General features: G+C 52.3%; 1 protein-coding gene across 1 annotated transcript; it reads left to right on the top strand.

Moving 5' to 3' along the window:
- The first annotated feature begins 10,596 nt into the window (after nt 1–10,596).
- FGF4 (fibroblast growth factor 4) lies at nt 10,597–12,952 on the top strand. The gene is made up of 3 exons (XM_006045079.4): nt 10,597–11,217; nt 11,793–11,896; nt 12,638–12,952. Exons 1-3 carry the CDS (start codon nt 10,878–10,880, stop codon nt 12,812–12,814), a joined length of 621 nt encoding a protein of 206 aa, XP_006045141.2. The 5' UTR covers nt 10,597–10,877; the 3' UTR covers nt 12,815–12,952.
- The last annotated feature ends 12,099 nt before the right edge of the window (nt 12,953–25,051 follow it).

Here is a 25,051-nt window from a genome sequence, read left to right as displayed (position 1 = left end):
GGGCCGGTGCTCCAAAACAAGAGAGGCCGCCACAGCGAGGCCCACAGATCACAGCAAAGAGAGGCGCCCACGCCGCCACAGCGAGGCCCACAGATCACAGCAAAGAGAGGCGCCCACGCCGCCACAGTGAGGCCCACAGATCACAGCAAAGAGAGGCGCCCACGTGCCACAACTAGAGAAAGCCACACACAGCAAGAAAGACCCAGGACGGCCATAAATAAATAGATTTTTAAAAATAAAAAAATAAAACAGTCTGTAGGATGCCTTCTGATGGTAATCTGATCTCTTACCCCAAGGACTGACCTTACTGACTGTGAGTTCTATGATGAAAATTTCCTGTATGTTGGATGAACGAAACCTGTAACTTCAGGGTGTAGCAGGGGCCAAGCCATTTTGAAATTGGCGATTGTCCCATGTCTATTCTTTTTCTTTCTTTCCTTCCATGATAAGGTGTTTAACAGTATACCTCTGAGTAAAAGAATAAATGGCATAATTAATCGGCCTTTTTCAGGTGAAAAGACCTTTGGATGAACTTTCTGGAAGCTGAAAAAGTGTGACTCCAATGACTGATCATAAATCCCTTGCCGGGACTTTTCTGGCAGTTCAGTGGTTAGGACTCTGTGTATTTGCTGCAGAGGATTTGGGTTCAATCCTTGGTCAGGGAACTTGGTCACACAGCTTGGCTGAAAAAAATCCTTGCCAACTCAGGCAGCTTCTGAGTCATTGCTCTCAACAAATTTTAAAAAGGATCTAGGGTCTTCCCTGGTGGCTCAGTGGTAAAGAAATCACCTGCCAATGCAGGGGATACAAGTTCGATCAATGCAGGGGGTGGGAGGGAGACTCGAGGGAGGGAGTGCATGTGTAGTATAGCCGATTCATGTCATTGTGCAGCAGAAACTAACACGACATTGTTAAGCAATCATATGCAATTTAAAAAAGGGTCTAGTGTGTCAGTAGACAGCAGGAAATACGTTTTTGATGATAAGTTTTATGTGATTTTGAACACATACTTTGGCGGGTATTCAAATCCCTGGGTGATGTCACCATAATAAACCTTCCATTCCTTCTAATTATTTCTGTAAATACGCTTTTTGGCTTTTACATGAACAGAAATGGAAAACAAGGATGAAATGGAAGCCAAATTCCACATTATTCCAGCAATAAGTAATAATGACGATATGAAACAATTAAAAAACCCTCAAATCATGTCTCAAATTAAAAGATTCATTTTCAATGCAATTTTATTTGTGCTTTCTACTTATCCGTTATTTGCTATCATACACATGGTATTTTGATCAACAATGTATGATAAGAATTTTGATGAAAACAAAATCCAAAGCAAGAATATTTAATGCTAATAGTCACAAGAAATTCATTTTTAAAATATTTCAGTTCATAGAAATATTTTTGTTCCAAAGAATTATGACAAGATTATCAAGAAAGGTTTTCAAGGTTAAAATTAAAATTTGGATAAATTTGGATAAAACTCGTGGGGGGAATATAAATACAAAGAAAAAAATCCATGATTTATGATTTTTGGCTGTTAGTGTAAAGCTTGTTATTGTTTTCTTAAAAAAAGATGGAAGATAAACTTATGGTTTTTTTAGACTCCATTGGACACACTGAAAAGAAAAACAGAAAAATTTTATTTTAAAAAATGTCAGTATTTAAAACACATTAGAGATGACGTTCTTTGCAACTATATACAACAAATTTTGGATTTCAGCTTGGAAAAGCACAAGGGAGACAGGTCATTCACATACATCCTCAGAGGATGAAACTGACCCTGAGGACATCCGGCCAGGGAAGAAGAGGAGCTGGGGTTCCCAGTGGACACCTGCCGCCCTGAAGCAAAGAGACCTGGGCTGAGAAAGGCCGCTGTGGGCAGGCTGTCCGGCCTAAGCCGGGGGCGGGGGGCGGGGGTGGTCCAAACAAGGGGGCCCTCTTTGCCACTGAGGTCCTCACCTCTGATTGTCCCTGGGGACAAAGAAATACACATGTTGCCCTCACAAAAAAAAATGCCATTAGTAATTTCCAGACTGAAGTCAGTAGAAATTCATATTTGGACAGGGCAGATTCATCCAGATACACAAAAGTCCGTATAGTCAAAGGTGGTTTTTCCAGTAGCCATATACGAATGTGAGAGTTGGACCATAAAGAAGTCTGAGCGCCGAAGAATGGATGCTTTCTAACTGTGGTCCTGGAGAAGACTCTTGAGAGTTCCTTGGACAGCAAGGAGAGCAAACCAGTCCATCCTAAAGGAGATCAGTCCTGAACATTCATTACAAAGATTGACGCTGAAGCTCCAATTCTTTGGCCACATGATGTGAAGAGCTGACTCATTGGAAAAGTCCCTGATACTGGGAAAGACTGAAGGCAGGAGGAGAAGGGGATGACAGAGGATGAGATGGTTGGATGGCATCACTGACTCAATGGACATGGGGTTGAGCAAACTCTGGTAGATGGTGATGGACAGGGAAACCTGGAGTGCTGCAGTCCATGGGGTCGCAAAGTCAGACACGACTTGGCAAACAGCAATGAACAGCGAATAGCAGCCCTCTGTGGGCCTTAAAGCATCTTAGGCAGGTGACGGAGGAAGTCCAGAAGTGCCTAGAAGAGGCCCGAGGGAGAGAGGAAGGGGGGGAACGGGCCCAGAGATGAAATCTCCTTTCTGCTGGAAGACCACACGAGTCTGCCCCCACCCCCGGTAGGAAGTGTCCAGAGACAGTCAGATACCCTGTCCGGGTACCACTGCAGACACTTCTTAGCTCTCCCTCCCAATCTGGGCTCTGGCAGCCCCTCTCCAGGCGATTAGGATGGAAGCAGAGGGGAACCAGCCTCAAGCCCTGCAAGGCTCTGAAGACCGGGTGGGCCTTGGGAAGAGACACCAGGGGTTCTTGAAACACCAGGTCACGGCTTGTTCCATTTGGGCTCTGAGAAGCTGAGGTCTGGCTGAAGAAACCCACTTTCTCAGGGAACACAACCATCCCCCCTCCCACTTGTCTACCCTTCCACACCACCTCCATTCATTTCACTCAGTCCTCCCAGAAACCCTCTGTGGTGAGCACCATTATAGGCCCAACTCAACGGAAAAAAAAAAAAAAAATCAACTGAGGCTCAGAGAGGGTGAGTGACTTGCCTGAGGCCACACAGCCCCACAGAGGAGGGACCAGCATTTGGACCCAGCCTGGCCCATACATCCCATCAGCCCAGCAGTCTTTGGGTAGTCACTGCCCCCTGATTCGGGGCCTAGGATTGATCACTACCCCGAAAGATAAGTGAGCAGGGGAGGGTAATATTTTGAGGTTTTTTCCTGGCTTTGCTTTCCTAGAAAGGGAGAGAGGGAAAGAAAAGAGACCCAGTAAGGCACAGATGTGGCACCCAGCCTGAGGACGGGGTCCAGAGCCCTCCCTGGGCTCAGAGAGTCCATCCAGGGACCTGGGAGGGAGCAAGCAGAGGAGGGGACACAGCAGGGAGGGGTGGAGTGGCCTGAGCTGACTTTTCAAAGGACCTTTCTTCCACCCCCACCACCCAAGTGGTGATTCCTCTGAGGGCCTGTGGGCTGGGGGGTGGGCAGCGGCTGGGGGTGGGGGGGGGTGCGGGGAACCTCCTCTGTCTTCTCACGTTGAGACTGGCTCAGTCTCAGCCTACTGCTGCAACTGACCTGGAGGTTGAGGGGAAGGGGGTGGACCCCAGTGTCGGGGTTGCTGGGGGGCAGGGGGGACGCTGAGCCTCCGGGTGGGTGAGCCACACCCTTTCCATGCCTCTGATGCCCCCACACCAGCCTTCCTGGTGCTCAGTCCGCCAGGCCCACCAGCCACATTCTGCAGGGTGAGCTGAGGTTTGGCCTGAGCACCCCTGGAAAGGGAGTCAACCCCCCGCCCGCACCACCGCCCCCACCCCCCCCCCACCCCCCCCCCCCACCCCCGACCTATCCAGGTCCACAGGCCCGCCCACCTCTCCCAGCACCTCTTGCTTCTGAAACACCCAGGTAACTGTTGCCCCACTGTTCCCTCTGCAGAGGGCACCCCACCCTTCCAAGGAGGCCCCTTTTCATCCTGTAGGTCTCAGCGGTGCTGTTCTCAGGACCCCGGGAGCCTCCGATGACCCTCTGGGTGTGTCCCTCGCGGTCTCCAAGCTTCGGGATCTTGTTGGTTTGCTGGTTTAGGGTCCCTCCCTCCCCAAGATGTAAATTCTGGGAGTTGGGCGGCAGCCTGAGACCTAGAAGGCCAAGGAGACGGACTTGAGCAAGGGGGCTGGACTTCGGGATAACACCAGCAGCCCCTTTCTCCTCTGGCTTTCTGAGGACCACTGTGAAACCAGAGGGTCAGATCCAATACCCGGGGCTGCATCCCTCCAGCTCTGTCTTTGATCTGAAATGTTTAAAGGGGCAGGTGGGGAGCTGGGTCTGCCCGTGGGTCTCATGAGCTCCTAACCGCGGGGCCGCCGGCGAGTTCTCGCTCTGATTTTCTCAGCGGATGGATCTCTCGGGGTCACGGTACTCGCTTGTGGAGCTGGACTTCCATACGGGTTGAGGCAAGGTTTCTCACCTGCACAGTTTAGACCCCTAACACCCCACCTGGCAGACAAGGTCGGGGCCACGAGCTCCACTTGGCACACGGTGAGACTGCATCTGCTTTGGGGTCCAGCGCCCGAGTGTGCGTCCTGCCTCCGCTGTCTGACAGCTGGTGACCTTGACCGCGCTGCTCGAAGACTCTGAGCTTTGGTGGACTTGCCTGTGAAATGGTGATGATGAGCCCCACCCCACTTCCCAGGCCTGGGGGAGGAGAATAAGCCAGCGGGGTTCCCGGAGCACCCAGTGCCAGGACACGTCCCCACCACAAGGTTGTCTGGGGAGGTACTGCTGTTCCCTGCTGGCTCCCGGTAGGGACAGCACCCAGGGCTCTTCACGAGTCGGCGTCCTCTTCTTCTCTCCACGACCATGTGAAGGTGGACACTGGACGCTGAGAGGCTAAGCAAACTGCCCAGGGGACACAGGTGAGGCAGGGCCAGGCCGTGCCCAGGGCTCTCGGGCAGGGGGGCAGCACCCGCCAACCCACTAAGACTGTGTGCCCGGCCCTTCCAGCGAAACACCTATCACCTCATGTAATTCTCCCGGAAGCTCGCTTCCCCAGGCTTGAGTATCTAGTGTGTGCAGAGACCTGCAGGCGCCTGCCTCCACCTGGTGAATTGCTCTGTTGCTTTCCAGCTGTAAAAACTGGCCCTGTGTCTATCACTCAGACCTGGCTACGTGAACCCAGGATTGAAGAGGAGACAGAAGAGAAACAAAGGTAGGGGGTGGTGTGGGCACAGACTCATCTCTGAATCCCATCTGCTTGATGCCCCACGATCACGGTGATCCAAAAAAAAAAAAAACAAAAAAAACCCATGAGTATACATATGGGTAAAACTGAACCACTTTGCTATACATCAGAAATGAACACAATGTAAATTAACTGCTGCAGTCCATGGGGTTGCAAAGAGTCAGACACGACTGAGCCACTGAAGGGACTGAAATGAAATCACCTACACGTCAATAAAGTACAATTTTAAAAACCAATATCAAACAAACAGGCAGTTCCCTGACAGTGCAGAAGTTAAGATTCGCCCTTTCCCTGCCCCGGTTTGATCCCTGGTGAGGGAACTAAGATGCCCCAAGCCGTGGGGCATGGCCAAAAACAAACAAAAACAACAAAACAAAACAAAAAGCTAAGGAGAACAGTATGGAGGATCTTTAAACAATTAGACTTAGAAATGACCATGTGATCGTCTAATTCCACTTCTGGATGGACACCCAAAAGAAGTGAAAGCAAGGTCTTAAACAGATATTTGCATACATGTGTTCAAAGCAGCATGACTGACCACAACCGGAAGGTTGAAACAACCCACGTGTCCGCCAACAGAAGAATGGACGAACTAAAATGTGCTGTAGCTATGCAGCGGAATGTGGTTCAGTCTTAAAAAGGAAGGCAGTCCTGATTCAGGCTACAATGTGGGTGAACCTCAAGGACTTTCATTGTTGCCGCTCAGTCACTCAGTTGTGTCCGACTCTGAGACCCCATGGTCTGCAGCACGCCAGGCTCCCCTGTCCTCCACCATCTCCCGGAGTTTGTTCAGATTCATGTCCACTGAATCGATGATACCATCCAACCATCTCATCCTCTGTCACCTCCTTCTCCCCCTACTCTCAGTGAAATAAGCCAGACACAAGAGGACAAATATTGTGTGATTCTACTTAGAGGAGGTCCCGAGAGGAGTCACACTCATAGAGATGGGAGAATGGTGGATTAGCGTTTACTGAGCATAGAGTTTCAGTTTGGGAACGAGAAAAACTTCTGGAGAAGAATGACGGTTGCTGAAGGTGCACAATGTGGGCATTCTTAATGCCACTGACTGTGTACTCAGACATGAGATAGTAACAAAATTTCCTCTTTTGGAAAAAACTTACCTCTTTTTGGCTGCATTGGGTCTTAGTTGTGGCTCACAGGCTTAGTCGCCCCGCCACACAGCACGTGGGATCTTAATGTCCTGACCAGGAATTGAACCCGAGTCCTCTGCATTTGAAGGTGAATTCTTAACCACTGGACCACCAGGGAAGTCCTGGTATATGGTAAATTTTATGTTATATGTATTTAGCCACAATTTCTAAAGGCCTTTCAAAAAACTGGCTTAATTTCCCCTTTCTAGGGATGTTCTTAAAGAAATCATGCTTACTGGGTTACTGCAGCCTGTGGTGTTGTTCAGTCACTAAGTCCTGTCTGACTTTGTGACCCTATGCACTGCAGCACTCCAGGCTTCCCTGTCTTCCACTATCTCTTGGAGTTTGCTCAAAATCACTCCCTTTGACTCAGCGACGCCATCCAACCACCTCATCCTCTGTCACCCACTTCTCCTCCTGCCCTCAATCTTTCCCAGCATCAGGGTCTTTTCCAATGAATCGGTTCTTTGCATCAGGTGGCCAAATTATTGGAGCTTCAGCTTCAGCATCAGTCCTTCCAATGAATATTCAGGATTGATTTCCTTTAGAATTGACTGATTTGATCTCCTTGCAGTCCAAGTGACTCTCAAGAGTCTTCTCCAGCACCACAGTTCAAAAGCATCAATTTTTTGGCTCTCAGTCTTCTTTATGGTCCAACTCTCACATTGGTACATGACTACTGGAAAAACCATAGCTTTGACTAGATGGACCTTAATTGGCAAAATCATGTTTCTGCCTTTTAATACACTGTCTAGGTTTGTCATAGCTTTCCTTCCAAGGAGCAAGCGTCTTTTAATTTCATGGCTACAGTTACCATCTACAGTGATTTTGGAGCCCAAGAAAATGAAAACTGTCACTGTTTCCACTTTTTCCCCTTCTATTTGCCACGAAGTGATGGGACCATATGCCATGATCTTCGTTTTTTGAGTGTTGACTTTCAAGCCAGCTTTTTCACTCTCCTCTTCTCCCCCTCATCAAGAAGCTCTTTAGTTCCTCTTCACTTTCTACGTTTAGAGTAGTATCATCTGCATATCTGAGGTTGTTGATATTTCTCCCAGCAATTGCAGCCTGTGTAGACAGCCTTAACCTCCTTGAGGCCATTGTAGGGTCTTCTCACTAAGGTCAAGAAAAGGAAGTTGAACAAGAAAACAGTTGAGCAAGTCTGCAAAGTCTGCGGCCTGGGAGCCCTGCCCCAGGCTGGGCCCTGACACTCCACCCTAAGGACTGGAATTGAATCTTTATGCAGCACTTTTTTATTATTATTATTACTATGAAGCCAAGTAAGTCCTTAACAGCTGGGGCCGGTGATTCTAAGAAGCCCTGTCACTCTTACAAAGGAGAAGAAAACAAGAAGACACAACATCGCAATTTTTCTGTAGGTTAGAAAAGGTCACCAGAGGATTGTAGGCGGGGACTGGCTGGTTTCGGTTCTGAGTTTTTGTTCCGTCTGCCACCTTCTCCCTCCAGGCACGGTTGGTGACGCGAGGTGGGGCCTCCCATAGGATAAAAACGTGAGTGATTATTTCACACATTCAGAGTGTGGACGGTGAGCTGGGCCCTAAGAGCTGGCGGTTTGAAGGACTGACTGCTTTCATCCTTTCCCTACAGTCCACCCTGTCTTGTAGAGGTTGATGACCCCTGAAATGAGTTACTGTTATGCCCATTACATCGTTGTTGTTCAGTCACTCGGTCATATACAACTCTTTGCAACCCTATGGACTGCAGCATGCCAGGCTTCCCTGTCCTTCACCAACTCCAGGAGCCTACTCAAACTCATGTCCCTTAGGTCAGTGATGCCATCCAACCATCTCGTCCTCTGTTGTCCCCTCCTCCTCCCGCCCACTATACCCATTATACAGATGGAAAAACTGAGCAGGATCAGAAGTGAAAGGCTAGCATCACATGACCAAGAGACAGGCCCTCCGTGGGACCCTGAAGCAGGGACCACAGGACTCTTGGTAGACCAGCCTCTTCAGGTGCATCAGGGCCAATTTCTAGTGGAGAGGAGGGGTCAGCAAGGAAAGGAAGGCCCCTTAAGGGCTGAGAAGAAACCACAACCAGATGGGCTGGGAGGAGGAGGCCGCCCCCGAGGTGGGCATCATGGCAGGCCTCCAGAGTGGCTGGTATCTGAGGGGAGCCCTGAGCGGGGAGCAGTCCAGAGGCTGGAGAGACGGAGGAAGATCCTGAGGACAGTGGTTGGAGGGGAGTCTCTGGGAGATGTAAGGCGAGGGGGGTTGTCGAGGCAGGGCCAGGTGGAAAGACCACCCTGTTACATCCTCCTCCTGTAACCTGTGTTAGTCACTCACTCGTGTCCGACTCTTTGCGGCCCCATGGACTGTGGCCCGCCAGGATCCTCTGTCCATGGGATTCTCTGGGCAAGAACCCTGGAACAGGTTGCCATTTCCTCCTCCTGGGGATCTTCCCTACCTGGGGATCAAACCCGGGTTGGAACTGAGCTGAACTTGCCAGCAAAGAGGGGAGCCGGGGAGGGAGCTCCCTGTGGGGGTTCTGGGAAGAGGGGGCACACCCTGCCAGGGGCTGGGGGTGACCTCGGAGGGCTTGGGTCCCATCTCCTCAGAGCAGGTACCCACATGGACCCAGAGACGAGCCCACCTTCCAGGCTTTTCTGTAAATAGGGGTTTCGGGGTCCAGGGGCAGCAGGACTTGCCCCGGTCACCTAGAGGGGGAGGCTCAGGGCTGGGGCAGGTCTTGGTCTCCTGTGTCCTGCCGGGAGGGGGGCCCGGGGTCCACGCAGCTGCATAGCTGGCCTTAGAGCCGTCACCTGGCTTCTCAGGAAGGTCCGGCCCAGGTGGCCACTGGGTGGTCAGGCCACAGGCCCAGAGGAGAGCAAGGAATCTCCCTGAGGAAACTGCAGACCGGGGGTCCATCCTGCCAGGGCCCTCACTGACCCCCGGGAGCCCCGGGAGCCCCGTCTCTGGGCTCAAGCCAGAGACCTCAAGCCCCCAAGATCCCCTCTGTGGTGCGAATGAGCCCCAGCAGGCCTCGGAGATCGGTAAGGGCTCCTCGGGCAGGAACGGGGTGGAGGCAGGAGGCGGGAGGCTGAAACGGCCTCGGGATGAGGCATCTGGTCACAGGTGCTGGTGGCAGCAGGGGGTAGGGTGGCTCCAGGCCCCCTGCGGTGGGGCTGGGCGGGCCTGCTGGGAGGTGACAGCAGCCTCTTCAGGTCCAGTGGAGAACAGGGGTTTTCACACCTGGGTGAGCCAGCATCTTGCTGGACCCCGCCCCATCAGGCCATGATGGGCACAGTGGGGGTGGGGGGTGGGGACAGCAGGTGGGGGAAGGGAGCCTGTCCAAAGCCTGGCCTGGGCCTGGGGGTTCTGTCTCTGGCTCCTCAATATTCCCGCTGCAGAATTAAAGGGAAGGGGGGCGGCGATGTCCTCTCTGGCTTGGCCCCCCGTCTTTGCGTGGCAGTGGGTGTGTATAGGGGTGCAGGGCCAGTGGCCTTGGGGGGCACCAACGTGCCCCGTCTTCCCTCAGCACCACCCATCCAGGGACCCATCCAGGCCCCCTGCTCAGGGCATGCCTCCTCCTGGGGGCCACAGCTCCATCCCTGACCACCAGCGCTCAGGTGGCCAACCCCGGCCCTTGCCTTCCTCCAGCCTGGATTCTTCCTCGCAGGCACTGGCCCTTCAGGTGTGTACTGCCCTGACCGGCCCTCATTCCCAGGTGGGTCCCCGGGGTCCCAGCCGAGCACAGGTTCTGGAAAGCCCCTGAAAGACAAAGCGCTAGGAGTGACTTCGAGCTGAGGGTGCTGGGTGAGGGCCGCGGCGGAGAGGGGCACCCATGGAGTCCCGACAGGCAGGGACAAAGTGCAAGAGGCCAAACTTTGGCGGAAATACAAGAGCGGAGGAGACGCCAGGGTCGGGACCCCAGGTCCGTGGGCCGGGCGAAGCCAGGGGCAGGGGCCGGGGACCTTCCAGGTGGCCGTGGCGGCGCTGGGCCCCGGCCGCCTTCCCTCCCCCAGCCCTGATTGGCAGGCGGCCTGCGACCAGCCGCCGCGAGCGCCACAGCGCCCCGGGCGCCCAGGCGAACGCGAAAGGCCCCCTGCGGGAGTAGAAGGGGGCGGGGGGGGGGGTTGGCTATCGGCTATATATAGCGGCTCGGCGGCCGCTGGCCCAGCGCGCAGGGAGGCGCGCACCGCTCCGCAGGGTCCCAGCCCGGGCCGTGCGTCCTGCCACCGCTGCCCGCCTCTCCATGCAGCCCAGGTAGCTCCCGGCGTCCGGGGGCCCCGTCGCTCGCCTCCCGCTTTCCCCGCCCCGGCCGGACACTACCTGCCCCGGCCCAGGCAGTGCGCTCCCGCAAGCCCCCCCTGACGAGCTCGCCCGCCGGCTTCCCGGGCGCACTGACCCACACGCGGACGCACGGCCCGAGGGCGGGGATGGCGGGGCCCGGGGCGGCCGCGGCGGCGCTGCTCCCGGCGGTGCTGCTGGTCGTGCTGGCGCCCTGGGCCGGCCGAGGGGGCGCCGCCGCGCCCACCGCCCCCAACGGCACGCTGGAGGCCGAGCTGGAGCGCCGCTGGGAGAGCCTGGTGGCGCGCTCACTGGCGCGCCTGCCGGTGGCCTCGCAGCCCAAGGAGGCTGCCGTCCAGAGCGGCGCCGGCGACTACTTGCTGGGCATCAAGCGGCTGCGGAGGCTGTACTGCAACGTGGGCATCGGCTTCCACCTCCAGGTGCTCCCCGACGGCGGCATCGGCGGCGTGCACGCGGACACGAGTGACAGTGAGTGGGGCGGGCCGGACGGGGAGGGTCGGGGCCTGGGGCAGCTGCCGCCCCTTCCAGCTCGCACAGGAAGGTCTCGCCGGCACCTGCTCTTGGGCTATGGGAACCGGAGCGGACTCGGGGTCCGGTCCCCTCCCGCGTAAAGACGCCGGGGACGCCAACACTCTTGGCTTTGCGCAACCCGGCGGCGGAGCCCGCCTCCCGCCTTCAGAAGTCCGGAATCTGGGTGCCGGATTCCAGCGCCTTCGCTCGTGGGCACCGGGAGCCCGGCGCAGCCACCGGCAACCCCGGTGGGCCGGCTCGCGGGCCCACGTCGGGGTGGTACTAGGGGGCCGCAGGGGGCCACCCTGCTCTTGCAGTCCCGGACTGGGCGCGGCCGGCGCGGAGCCGGGACAGGGGCCGAGCCCGCGGGGCTCCTGGGGCCCTTGAGGGGCGGCCTGCACCGCGGAGGGAGCAGGGCCATTTAGATTCATCTCCACCCCCAGAAGTGGGGGTTCCTGGGGGGAGGAGGGGGCCAGGTGGGAAACTCGGGCAGAGGGTCCGGTGCCCGGGAATGACCCGCGCCCCGCCCCCAGGCCTGCTGGAGCTGTCGCCGGTGGAGCGCGGGGTGGTGAGCATTTTCGGGGTGGCCAGCCGGTTCTTCGTGGCCATGAGCAGCCGGGGCAGGCTGTACGGCTCGGTGAGTACCGTGGGCCCCGCCGAGCCGGGCAGCATCGTGACGCTTCCAGGCCGCCCGACGCCAGGATCGTGGAGCTGCGGTGGGGGCCGCGGGATTGAAAGTAACCCCGCTCCTGAGGCAGTGCCGCTCCCCCTTGTCGTTCAGTCACTCAGTCCTGTTGGATTTCTTTGGCGATCCCGTAGACCCTCGGCTGCCAGACTCCCCTGTCCATGGGATTTCGCAGGCCAGAATCCTGGAGTGAGTGAGTGGGTGGTCAGTTTCCTTCTCCAGAGGATCTTCCTGAACCCGGGGATCCAACCTGCATCTCCTGCATTGGCAGGAGGATTCTTTACCACCGAGCCACCAGGGACGCCCACCAGCCCAAAGGAGAGGCCCAGCCCCAAGACAGGAGCAGCGCTCCCGCCATCCTTGAGTGGTCACTTGCCAGTGGGTCAAGGGTGCCATCGGGAGCTGCTGCCTGGAGCCCCGGGGCGGGTCCCAGTGGGCAGGACGGCAGTCTTTAGGTGGACCCAGTGAAGACGCACAGATCTGGCTTCCAGGTGCCCGGCAGGTGCCTGGGGTAGCAGTGGCTGGGGGCTGGCGGGGTCCTTCTCCTCACCCTGGGAAAGTCTGGGTACCCTGGCTTCTCAGGAGGGACCTCCCAGCCAAGGAGGGGCCGGGAGAGAGAGGAGTCCCTGACCACTGCCCCAGAGGTCCCTTGGCCCGCGATGGCCCCTGACCCGGCTCCTCCTTCCCTCCCAGCCTTTCTTCACCGACGAGTGCAGGTTCAGAGAGATCCTCCTCCCCAACAACTACAACGCCTATGAGTGCGACCGGCACCCCGGCATGTTCATCGCCCTGAGCAAGAACGGCAAGGCCAAGAAGGGGAACCGGGTGTCCCCCACCATGAAGGTCACCCACTTCCTCCCCAGGCTGTGACCCTTAGCGCCCCCCCGGAGGGGAGTACCGAGGGTCCCCTTGGTGCACTTTCTTCAAATGGACGGTTGAATGCGAGAGTAGGTGTAAGATATTTAAATTAATTATTTAAATGTGTATATATCGCCGCCAAATTATTTATGGTTCTGTGGATGTGTTTTGTATTTTTCTGGAAGAACAAAAGCAACCACCCCCCCACCCCCAACCAAAGCCTGACTTTTTCTGGTAGAACAGTAGAGACCCTTCCACTGGGTTTATTCAACTTGTTGGAAAGTTGTCACAAGTGGCTGCTGCTATTCCATGTATTAAAACCGGTGATGTCAGCCTCCGATATCAACCCACGCGTTGCACTGTCCCCTGTGGCTTGGCAGTGAGCATCCCTGTGCCTGGAAACGTTTCCTGGGGCTTTGGAAGCCAGTGAAGGAAGCTCCCAGGCTTGGCTCCCTTCCTAGCATCCTGCACTGCCCCACTCCCTTTCTGCCCTGCAGATATTCCTCGGGACGTATCGGTTTACTTCGGGTACAGAAAGCGCACTGTCGAGGCCACCGCTGCCAATCCGTTTTTAGATCTGCCATGTATGACCTTTGAACTTTGCTGCAGTCAATCTTCCTCAGTCTACCAGATGGGGGAGACCCGTGGGCAACTTTATAAACTCCTGTTTTCCTTTTTTGGACTGGCCACAGCCACTGTTTCTCTGTGGCTATTGGGAAAGGGCAAAAACAAAGTGATTTTGTAAAATCTGATGGAGAGGAATTGATATTCCACTGGGAGGCTGGGAATGGACAAGATTGGATTTATAACCACCCCCAAAATCCGAGGGGTGAGAGACAGTTTGTGGTGTGGAGACTTCTGATAAGTAATAGCACGCGCGCACACACACACACACACACACACACATATATATATATATATATATATATATATATATATATATCTTCTTTTTAAAAACACACTTCCCTGTGTTTGGGAAGCTTTGGGCTGGAACTAGCTGGTCATTTAGGTGAAATGTCCTTGTAATTGTCCAAAAACACTTAAGGCAGTTTGCATGCAGGAAGGTGCTGCTTCTGTCCGTTGCATTCCTGATTAAGTGGATTTCACATCTACCTCAAAAGCCCTTCAACTGCTCATCTGGCAAAATCTGCAGAAAGCTCAGACCGAGTGTAGCATTCTGCCATCCCAAGTGGCTTTTTTTTTTCCATGTGTAGCCAAAAAGGATTGCAGATAGCTCTGGTGCGCCCCATTCGAACCTTGTCACGTTTGAGCTATCTTTACCCCACGATTTACTTTTAGTAAGGATAATCATCGTGAAAATATTTGCAGACAGCTGTTAGAGTACACTATATGGTCACCAAGTAACCTTATATTTTTCTTTATATATTTTACAAATGTAACCCCTGTCCTGGAAGCAAAGATGGAAGAGGCAAGGGTCGGTGAGGTTTAAAAAAAGTTCCGAGGTGATGGCAAACATTTAATTTTAATGAATGACTTTTTCGAGTTTATACAAAATGACCTTAGCTTGCTACCAGAAATGCTCCGAATGTTTCCTCAAGACTTTAATACTCTCCTAAGATGTTTCTGAACTGTCTCCCGAATTAACTTTATGGGAGTCTACAGACAGCAAGACTGGAAAATCTGATTGGCGTTTTTGTCTTTCACATTCCTTTTTAAAACTCTTTGTTCAAATGCAAATCATCTACTTAAAATACTGTGCTTAAACTGAAGCCTAGAAGACAGAAGCCACTTAAGACGGGACACTACATCTCACACTGCTGTTCAGACCTGGCAGTAAAAATTTTTTTAAAATTTTAAACCACGCCCTAGACTCCAGGAGTATTGAGCGATGCTCAGAGATCTGGGTGCTGGTTGCAGGGGGGAGGGGGGAAGCTTTGTGGGAGGGGGGAGCAGGGGCTGGAATTTATGGCTGTTCTGTATTTACTGTATTCACATAGTAACAAACCAGATTGTTTCAGATGCCTTGCATATTGCACGACGCCTTGTCTCAGAGCCCGATCAGATTGTCAGGAACTCAGATGTCTTAAGGGGAGAACTCGGCCATCCTTGACCATGTGTATATAGTCAGTGAATCAGACGTGAAGCGTTCAGAGGTGTCGTTGAATCTTTGAAATATTGTAAAGTGTTTCTGTTGCTGTGATGGGGATTTGCGGTTTCTGTACCCACTGCTGTTTTCAGAATCTGTCTGTAGTTTTATACAGGTGCTGACCCATACTGTGAGGTATGTGCTGTGCACATCGAAATACAGAATAAATGGAAAACGTTCACCACATATAAAGAGTCCCATTGGCCTTGATGAATGTAACTGGGGAAGGTATTGCAAATGATTAAAACCTGCCTTGAAATGCCAATGTGTGACTCCCTGCTCCCTGTCTCCCAGTGTCTATTTGAGGCCCTGAGCCTTGCCTCGCTGGGCCCAGGGCTGGGGGTGGGGGAGACGAATTTTAGCCAGCTGTGTCCACACAAATGTGGCCTTGAAGACAGGAGCCTGGGGTGGGGGTGGGGAGGTGGTGAGTGTCAGAGTTTCGAGATGACTCTGATTTTTGCAACTGATTCTGCAGATGGGGCCAATTCGCACTCTGCCCTCCCGGGGACTAACCAGAGCCATGCCCATCACCTTGGCCTGGTCCAGGCTAACCGCTCTATGTACTTTCCTGCGGGTGGAGAGTGTAGCTCCCAGAACTGGTCATAAGACTGTCCCAAGGAAATTTTTCAACCTCTCACCAAGGGGTCTTGAAATCAACATAATGAACCCCAGCTAGCCTTAAAAGGAACTGGAGGGACTTTCCTAGGGCCCAGTGGTTAAGACTCCAAGCTCCCAGTGCTGAGGGCCAGGGTTTGATCCCTGGTGGGGGAACTAGATCCCAAATGCAGCAACTAAGGATTCCCGTGCGCGTGCATGCCCCGTCACAAAGTCATGTCCGACTCTTTGTGACCTGTAGCCTGCCTGGTTCCTCTGTCCAAGGGATTTCCCAGGCAAGAACACTGGAGTGGGGTTGCTGTTTCCTTTTCCAGGGGATACTCCCAACCCAGGGATCGAATCTGCATCTCCGGCTTGGCAGGCGGGGTCTTTACCACTGAGCCACCTGGGAAATCCCAAGAGTTTGCATGCCGCAACTAAAGACCCTGCATGCCTCGACTAAGACCCGCACAACCAAACAAATCAATTAATGTTAATGAAAGGAACTAGAATGAATCGTACAGACTAGAACCATCCAGCGTGTCAGTCACTGTAAAGGAACAGATTGTTTCGTGAGCTCTGTGTCAACTATATATATATCCAACTGGTCTCTACTAGAATGTGATATAGGAGGTCTCAGTCGTGTCAACAGCAAAAAAAAAAAAAAAGAAAAAAACAGTTCTGACCTAATGGGCCAAGAATCTGGGTTCCCCTCCCCCCATAAAATGTATCCAATTGGTTGGCAAAAAGACCCACAAAAAGCCATCAGGGCTGATCTTGTTCAGTCCCTAAGGTATGTCCCACTCTTTTCCACCCAGTGGACTGCAGGCTTCCCTGTTCTTCACTGTCTCCTGGAGTTTGCTCAAATTCACCTCCATTGAGTCGGTGATGCCATATCTTGTCCTCTGTCACCTCCTTCTTCTCCTGCCTTCAATTTTTCTTAGCATCAGGGTCTTTTCCAATGAGTTGGCTCTTCTAATCAGGTGACCAAAGTATTGAAGCTTCAGCTTCAGCATCAGTCCTTCCAATGCAGGACTGATTTCCTTTAGGATTGATTGGTTTGATCTTGACGTTCAAGGGACTCTCAAGAATCTTCTCCAGCAACACAGTTTGAAGGCATCAATTCTTCAGCGCTCAGCCTTCTTTATGGTCCAACTGTCACGTCAGTATATGACTACTGGAAAAACAAGCTGAGGGGTTCCTTAATGGTACCTATGTTGATAAGACATCACATTATTATTTTTGATGCCCATGATCTAGGGAGGACAAAAATACATGGAAAAGGTTATGGGTTAAATAGTGTGCCCTGCAAGAAGACACGATGGAGTCTTAACCTCCATACATAGAATGCACTTTGTTTGGAAACAGGGTGTTTGCAGAGGGAATTGAGTTACAATGAGGTCCTTAGCATGAGCTGTAATCGTCCATACAACTGGCATGCTTATGAAAGGAAGGTCATGGAAAGACAGCCGTGGATGGAGGAGGGCTAAGGTGATGCATCTGCAAGCAAGGAAGTGCCAAGGCACCAAGACCCCCAGCGGGCATGCAGAGGCCTGGCCAGGCTCCGTCAGCCTCAGAAGGGGCTCAGCTGCCCGCACCTCGATCTCAGGCTTCCGGCCTCCAGGACTGAAGGACAACACATTCTTGTTATGTGACACCACCCGCTCTGTGGTCCTTGGTTGCTGCAGCCCTAGGGGAAGTAAGAGGGGTAATTCTTTGTCCTCCTTGGGATGCGGGTGGGGGAGGAGTGAATCCCTGACCCGTGCCCAGCCTTGGCCTTTTCTCCAGCTGTCCCCTGCGGTTCCCCAGGTCCATGTCTGTCCCGGCCAAACACGGAAAGCTTCATCCAGCTTCTGGGTGAGAACCTGCCCACGGTTGGCAGAATCTTGCAGTTGAACTGAGCTCCCATTTGGCCTTCCAGCCTCTAACCTAGGCTGATATCAGCTATATTGGCCCTCTCCAAAGAGGGGGCTGAAAAGTCATTCATTCACTTCTGCCAACTTATCTGTTGCATGCCTACTGTGTGTCAGGCGCAGTCCTAAGAGCTCGGGATACCCGAGTGAGGAAAACAGAGATCCCTGCCTGACAGGGGCCCTCACCCTGGAGCCAGGGAGGAGGTAAGGCAGAGAGGCTGGGTCCCAGGGCCCCGTCTCAACGGTCAGCTGGGAACAGCAGAGGAAGGACGTGGCTGGCGGGCTGAGAATAGATGGCCACGAAGCAGGCAGGGGTGGGGAGACTTCTGGGGCATCTCCTCCTCCGTTCTTTTCATCCTTGGTGACCAAACAGCCCAGGTGGAGGGTGGGCGAGCCTCAGGGCCTCCATCTGTGTGACCTTGGACGAGCCAGGTGACTTCCCTGTGCCTCGGGGGCCCGGTGTCAGGATTGAGGACACAGAGCTTGTGAAGTCCTGGGTACAACAAACAGTCATGCTTCCCTGTCGTCATTGTTATTCTCCTAAGAGACTTAATTACAGTCTTAAGGTCTCAATCCTTTTTATCTTCGAGCTGATGGGATGATTTTTCTGGCTAGGTGTTAGGAGTCGCTGTCAGGCAGAACAAAGGCCCTCATCTGGGCGTGGTGGGGTCTTCTTGGAGCAGGGCTGGCTCCCCCGTTCCTGGAGGGAACTCGGGAAACCCACCTCCCATCCAGAAGCCTGCACTGATGCACTCCTCTCTGTTCTAGAATGTGATGGGGCAAAGGGTCCTGGGCACTCAGGGTCATTTTTCAATGAGAATGAATTGTAATTGTTCTTGATTTAGCATTTGAATCCTAAATGTTTCTTTAAAAAAAAAAAAACAATAAGTGGAGGAATTCCCTGGTAGCCAGTGGTAGACCCTCACAGGCATAGACAGGCGAGGTGGTTCCTCCTTTCTGGGAAAGTCAAGGAGCATGGGGACTCAGGAGCCATCAGCAGCTTTGGGGATAAAGGCGTCATCCTGGGAAGGGGTCTGGGTGGGGACCACGAGCATTTAGCACACTGGAAGCTCTTTGTAACTCTTCCACAGTTATCAACTGATTAATGAATTATGTCATTATTTGCTTGCCCTCCCCCAAGTCAAGTCCATACTCTGCCCTGTAGGAGAGAAGACCAGGATTCATATATTGTATGGTATCCCTTGTATTCAGAATCTAAAAAGAAATGATAAAAACGAATTTATTTTTGAAACAGAAATAGCCTCCCAGACTTAGATAACGAACTGATGGTCGCCAGGGAGGAAGGATGTAGGGGAAGGGATGGTTAGGGAGTCTGGGATGGACATGTACACACTCCTCTTTCTTTTTAATTGTGGAAAACAAAACTTAAATCTAGATTCATACAAAAGTGTTTTTATACAATACTTGTTTTTCTCTTTCTGACTTCATGTAGGGCAAGAACGGAGAGCAGACTTGTGGATAAGGCAGGAGAAGGAGAGGTTAGGGTGAGTTAAGACAGGCACATTGACGTGTATGCGCCGCCTGTGCGGGCCAGGCAGCTTCTGGGAACCTGCTGCGCAGCCACAGGGGGCTCGGCTGGGCGCTCTGCGATGACCGAGGGGGTGGGAGGGAGCTTCAAAAGGAAGGGGATATATGTAGACCTGTATTTACTTTGTTGTACAGCAGAAATCAACACAACACTGGAAAGCAGTTATCCTCCAATTAAAAATAAATTAGAAAAAATAAAGACTCCGGGCTGCATTAGCAAAAAACAAAACAAAAAAAGCCCCAAATTCTCCCTAAACATAAATCTGTCATCTTAGCCATTTTAAGTGTAGCAGCTTGAATGGCATTCAGTTCAGTTCAGTTGCTCAGTCGTATCCGACTCTTTGCAACCCTATGGACTGCAGCACACCAGCTTCCCTGTCCATCACCAACTCCTGGAGCTTGCTCAAACTCATGTCCATTGAGTCGGTAATGCCATCCCCATCTCGTCCTCTGTCATCCCCTTCTCCTCCTGCCTTCAGTCTTTCCCAGCACCAGGGCCTTTTCCAATGAGTCAGTTCTTCGCATCAGGTAGCCAAAGTATTGGAGTATCATCTTCAGCATCAGTCCTTCCGATGAATATTCAGGAATGATTTTCTTTAGGATTGACTGGTTGGATCTCCTTGCAGCCCAAGGGACTCTCAAAAGTCTTCTCCAACACCACAGTTCAAAAGCATCAGTTCTTCAGCACTCAGCTTTCTTTATAATCCAACTCTCACCTACATACATAACTACTGGAAAAAACATAGCTTTGACTAGACAGACTTTTGTTGGCAAAGTAATATCTTTGCTTTTTAATATGCTGTCTAGGTTGGTCATAACTTTTCTTCCAAGGAGCAAGCGTCTTTTAATTTCATGGTTGCAGTCATCATCTGCAGTGATTTCTGCAGCCCAGAAATATAAAATCTCTCACTGTTTCCATTGTTTCGCCGTCTATTTGCCATAAAGTGATGGGACTGGATGCCATGATCTTTAGTTTTCTGAATGTTGAGTTTTAAGTCAACTTAAATGCCATTCAGCTATCGAATGGCATTCAATACCTTCATAGTATTGTGCAGCCATGGCACCCATCCATCCCCTATCACTCTCTCATCCTGAGCAGCTGAGACTCTGTCCCCTCGTGTGTGTTAGCTGTTCAGTCGTGTCTGACTCTTTGCGACCTCATGGGCTGTAGCCCACCAGGCTTTTTCATCCACGTGATTTTCCAGGCAAGAATACTAGAGTAGGTTGCCATTCCCTTCTCCCTTCCTGACCCAGGGGTTGAACGGAGTCTCCTGCATTGCAGGCAAACTCTTTACTGTCTGAGCTACCGGGGAAGCCGGACTCTGTCCCCGTTAGACACTAACCCCCTTCCCCGTCCCCTAGCCCAGCGCTCTCTTATCTGTCTCTATGGTTTAACTCCTCTTGTCTGTTTCATCCTAGGTCATGTGGGACTCTTTGCGACCCCATGGATTGTAGCTCACCAGACTCCTCTGTCCATGGGATTTCCCAGACAAGAACACTGTGGTGGGCTGCCATGACCTCCCATAAGCAGGATCACAAAGTCTTCGTCCATTGGTTTCCGGCCTATTTCATGGAGCATCGTGTCCTCCGGGTTCGCCCATGTTGCAGCCTGTGTCAGAGGCCCCTTGCTTCAGAAGGCTGCATGATAGTCCCCTTCTGCTTGTCCACTCAAGCATCCATGGCCTCTTGGGTTGCTTCCACTCTTTTGGCTGTTGTGAATAAAGCTGCTATGATGTCTCTTCAAGACCCTGCTTTTACCTCCTTTCACTTGAGAATATGCCCAGAAGTAGAATTGCTAGACCCTGTGGCAGCTGTAAGTTTCTGAAGAAGCGTCATACTGTTTTCCGTAGGGGCTGCCCCATTTTACATTCTTACCAGCAGTATACGAGGGCTCCAATTTCCCCATATCCCTGTCAACATTTGATTTTTGTGCTTTTTCCTTTGATAGGAAAAAGGAATCTATTGGGTGCTGGGTGGCGTCTCATTGCCGTTCTGATTTGCACTCCCCTGCTGGTTAATGATGTTGAGCATCTTTCCATGTCCTCACTGGCCATTTGTGCGTCTTTTTTGGGGAAATGTCTATCAAGTCCCTTGCTCAGTTTGTTCATCATGCTGTTTGCCATTTAGTTTATGAGTTCTGTATATATTCTGGCTATTAATATCTTTTCAGGTACAGGATTTGCAAATATCTTCTCTTATTCTGTGGCTTGCCTTTCTATTCTGTTGACAGTGTCTTTTACTGCACAAAATTTTAAAATTTTCTCAAAGTCCAATTTGTCTATTTTTTTTATTGAATGAAAGATTCTTTACATTCTATAGGGCTTTCCATTTTTTAAGAGTTTCACATCAATGATTTTATATAATCCCATAATAACCCTTCTTTATTTTTTTTTCTATTTTTTCTTTTGTTGTCTATGCCTTTGGTGTTATAACCAAGAAGTCATTGCCAAATCCAACGTCCTGAAGATTTTGCTCTATGTTTTCTACCAAGAGTTTTATAGTTTTAGGTATTGCATTTAAGTCTTTGATCCATTTTGAGTTCCTTTTTGTATATGGTGTTAGATAAGGGGGACTTTATTTTTGGGGGGGAGGGACTTTATTTATTTATTTAATATAGCCAATAGCTCGCTTATTTCCAAGTCTTTCTTTCCTCCCAATCTCTTGTATCTGTAATTTTTAAAAATATTTATTTATTTGGCTGCATTGGATCGTAGTTGCAACCCGCAGGATCTTCCGTTTTGGTACAAGGGTTCTAGCTGCGGCACGTGGGCTCCAGAGCAGGCGTAGGCTCAGTAGTTGAGGCAAACGGGCTTAGACGCTCCACAGCACATGGGATCTTACTTTTCCGACCAGGGACTGAGCCCACACCCCCCACATTGCACAGTGGCTTCTTAACCCCTGGGTCACCAGGGAAGTCCCACTCTCTTGCATTTTAAAGTGAACTGGACTGATGGGGACAGGATGGAGGGTGTCCACTGGGCTGAGGTGGGGACAGGGCATGGCTGCTCTCTCTGGTCTTGACCATCACGTGGGTCACACCTTGACGCTCCTGGGCAGGGGGACCTCCTTTCCTGGAGGTCACATCCAAAGTAAAGTGGCATATCTCCCCTCCCGAGCCAACTTTTACTCCAGCCTGCCCAGCCTTGCCCAGGAGGCCTATGGCATGCACATCTAGAGACAGAGGGTCTTTGGCTGTGGTGCCCTTAGACCCCGGGCCCCACAAGTGAGAGGGTCTCACGCTTTAGACTGCCTTCCATACTTCCGGTGCTGGGGGCTGGCTAGGGCCAGCAGTGACATCCTTATGGGGTGCAGCAAATCCAGACTGGGACCCGTGTCAATCTCAATCCCCATTGCTTTCCTTAGGGGGTGTGCTGTGACCTCTGCCTCCCTTACACACACACACACACGCACGCAAGCACGCACCCCACATGGGGTTGACCAGATGAACCCAAAGAGCTTCAGGACTTGCCCTCATGGGATTATCTTGGGGCCCAGTGATCAGGTCACCCCTCAGGGGTGCTCTCTCTGGACCCTGAGCCCCAGTGCCCACACCTTAGCCTCTGGTCTGGCCCCAGGCGGCTTCCATCTCTAGAGCATTCCCGTGTTGGTCCTGAAACATCCCCTCTGGGTTGTCAGTCTTGGACTCCCCAGACCCAGGGCTTCTAGAAGGAGCGCCTGGGTTTGGGAGGCAGGAAGGACTCCTGGTGCTGCCCTACACTTGCTGTGAGTTCTGAGCAGAGCTTGAACTCCCTGAATCCCATTTCTTCAACACCAGGGTGGAAATTATGATCATAAGCCCTCCCTTCTCATGGGTTGGAGGAGGCTTAAGAGAGCCGAGGCAGCGCTGCCAGAACCTTAGACACTCAGGCACTCCAGGACCACTGCTGCACACCTCTGGGGGATGTCACCCGCATGATTTTAACCGTATGTTCTAAATTTACATTTACCTGATATTTGTTTCCATCAATCCCTTTGTTACTTAAATAATTGTATTTTAAAACTTTACAACTCCAGGGCTTCCCTGGTGGCGCAGTGGATAAGAATCTGCCTGCCAGTGCAGGGGACACGGGTTCGATCCCTGGTCCAGGAAGATTCCACGTGCCGTGGAGCAACTAAGCCCGTGTGCCACAGCGACTGAAGCCCCCATGGCCCAGAGCCAATGAGCGGCGACTGCGGAAGCCTGGGAGCCTAGAGCCTGCGCTCCGCAGCAAGAGGAGCCACCACGGTGAGACGCCCGCACGGCAACTAGAGAGCAGCCCCTCTCTCCACAGCTAGAGAAAGCCTGCGTGCAGCAACAAGACCCAGCACAGCCAAAGATAAACAAATAAAAATATAGCAGTGTGTACATGTCAAAAACAAACGAATAAATAAAACCTTAAAAAAAGAAAACAAAACTTTACAACTCCAGCTGAAATGGAGAAACATTGTCGCTTGCCATACCCAGAAGGTAACCCGGGAAAACAAACATAAATGATGCTGAGAAGTTCTTCTAAGCTCGCAGCCAGGGCACGGCCTCTTTTTTTTTTTTTTCCTAAAAGGAGATTTGCAAGTGTTAGAGGTGTGTTAAGGGCTTACTATCACCAAACAGAAACTTTCTCCTCTTAATGAAAATGGCTGAAAGGCAGTATCTTTCTCCCTGTGGGAGTCCAAGTGATTTAATGCCTCCCTGTCTCACCTAAAACCCCCTCCCCTGATGGAGGCAAGCGTGACACCCTGCGCTTGGATAAAACCCCGTTATACACAAATGGGGCCAAAACGGCGGAGCCGCTGGGCAGACCTGGAGCCAACCCCAGAGCCCCCTCTCCACAAAGACCTGTCAGCCCTCTCCCTCTCTCTGCGGAAGCCCAGACTCTTGGATAAAATGGTATTTGATGGGGGTCCCCGACCTCTGAGATCTACTGCCTGATGATCTGAGGCGGAGCTGATGTAATACTAGTAGAAATAAAGTGCACAATAAGAGTCATGCGCTCAAATCATCCTGAAACCGTCCTCCGACCCTGTTCGTGGGAAAGCTGTCTTCCACAACATTGTCCCCGGTGCCAGAAAGATTGGGGATCGCTGCTCTGTGAGCTTTGGTGAAGCCTTGAAAATGGCCATTCTCCTGTGACTGGGTGAGCTTCTGAGTGCTCCCACTTGTGGAAGTGCCTCTGTGCCTCCCTGGCTGGGTCATGAAAAGAAACTCAGCTTCCATCCCCTGGACCCCTCGTCCTTGCAGCCCTGAGCCATGCCACCCGTGGCTGCCATACTGGGGGGAAGCCCGAGCTGCATGAGGAGGCCGGCTGTCCTTGCTGTCTGGCAACAGGCCTGGCTGTGTCTGGAGTCTAAATCACGCCAGCCCAGGCACCAGACTTGTAAAGAAGCCTCTGGATGACACTAACTCTTAGGTGCTTTTCCTCAAAGCTGAGGCTCCAGATATCATGTCATGGGGACGAGCCATCCTGTTGTGTCCCACGCAAGTTCCTATGACAGATTCAGTTAGCTGAAGAAAATGGTGCTTGTCTTATACCACGAAGTCTGCAGGGAGTTGCCTTATACACTAGCAGGTAAGAGGAGCATGGCCAGACAGAGAGGAAGGGAAGACGGACTGACGCCTACACCCCGCACTCTTTGCAGCCCACTCACTGCAAAGGATCAAAGGACACTCAGGGCAGGCAGGCTGGCTGGCTGGGCATTTTGCTTCCTTGCTGCTGGGAAGGTAGCGGGGACCGGGGGTAGAGAACACAGCTTGCTTGGCCTTGAAGGCTTCTGGGAGAATCCAGGATTTCCCTGTGCTCTGGGGGAATTCCAGGATCAAGGGCCAATGTTTCTTGATGGGTCTCCTGGATGGCACTCAGTCCCTTCTGAGCCCTGGGCCCCAGGAAGGGGCCTCTTTACAGGGTCAATTGTTTCTGACCCCAGGAGCTGGCAGAGGGCTGCCACTTGTACCAGGGGCCCAGGAGCTGACTTTCCATGGAGTCAGCAGATAGGGGATGGTTGGCACCCTTCTCTTCTGCCCTCCTGCCTCTCCTGCCCTTGGGAAGGTGCCTCTGGGCTGTCCACGGCCCCCATCACCCTCCACTGTTCAGCTGAGCAGGTAAGAGCTGGGGG

Source organism: Bubalus bubalis, chromosome 5 (genome assembly GCF_019923935.1).
Source record: "Bubalus bubalis isolate 160015118507 breed Murrah chromosome 5, NDDB_SH_1, whole genome shotgun sequence".
NCBI classification, from domain to species: Eukaryota; Metazoa; Chordata; class Mammalia; order Artiodactyla; family Bovidae; genus Bubalus; species Bubalus bubalis.
The sequence above is the reverse complement of the archived record's forward strand: the minus strand, read 5'-3'. Positions and strand labels throughout refer to the sequence as shown.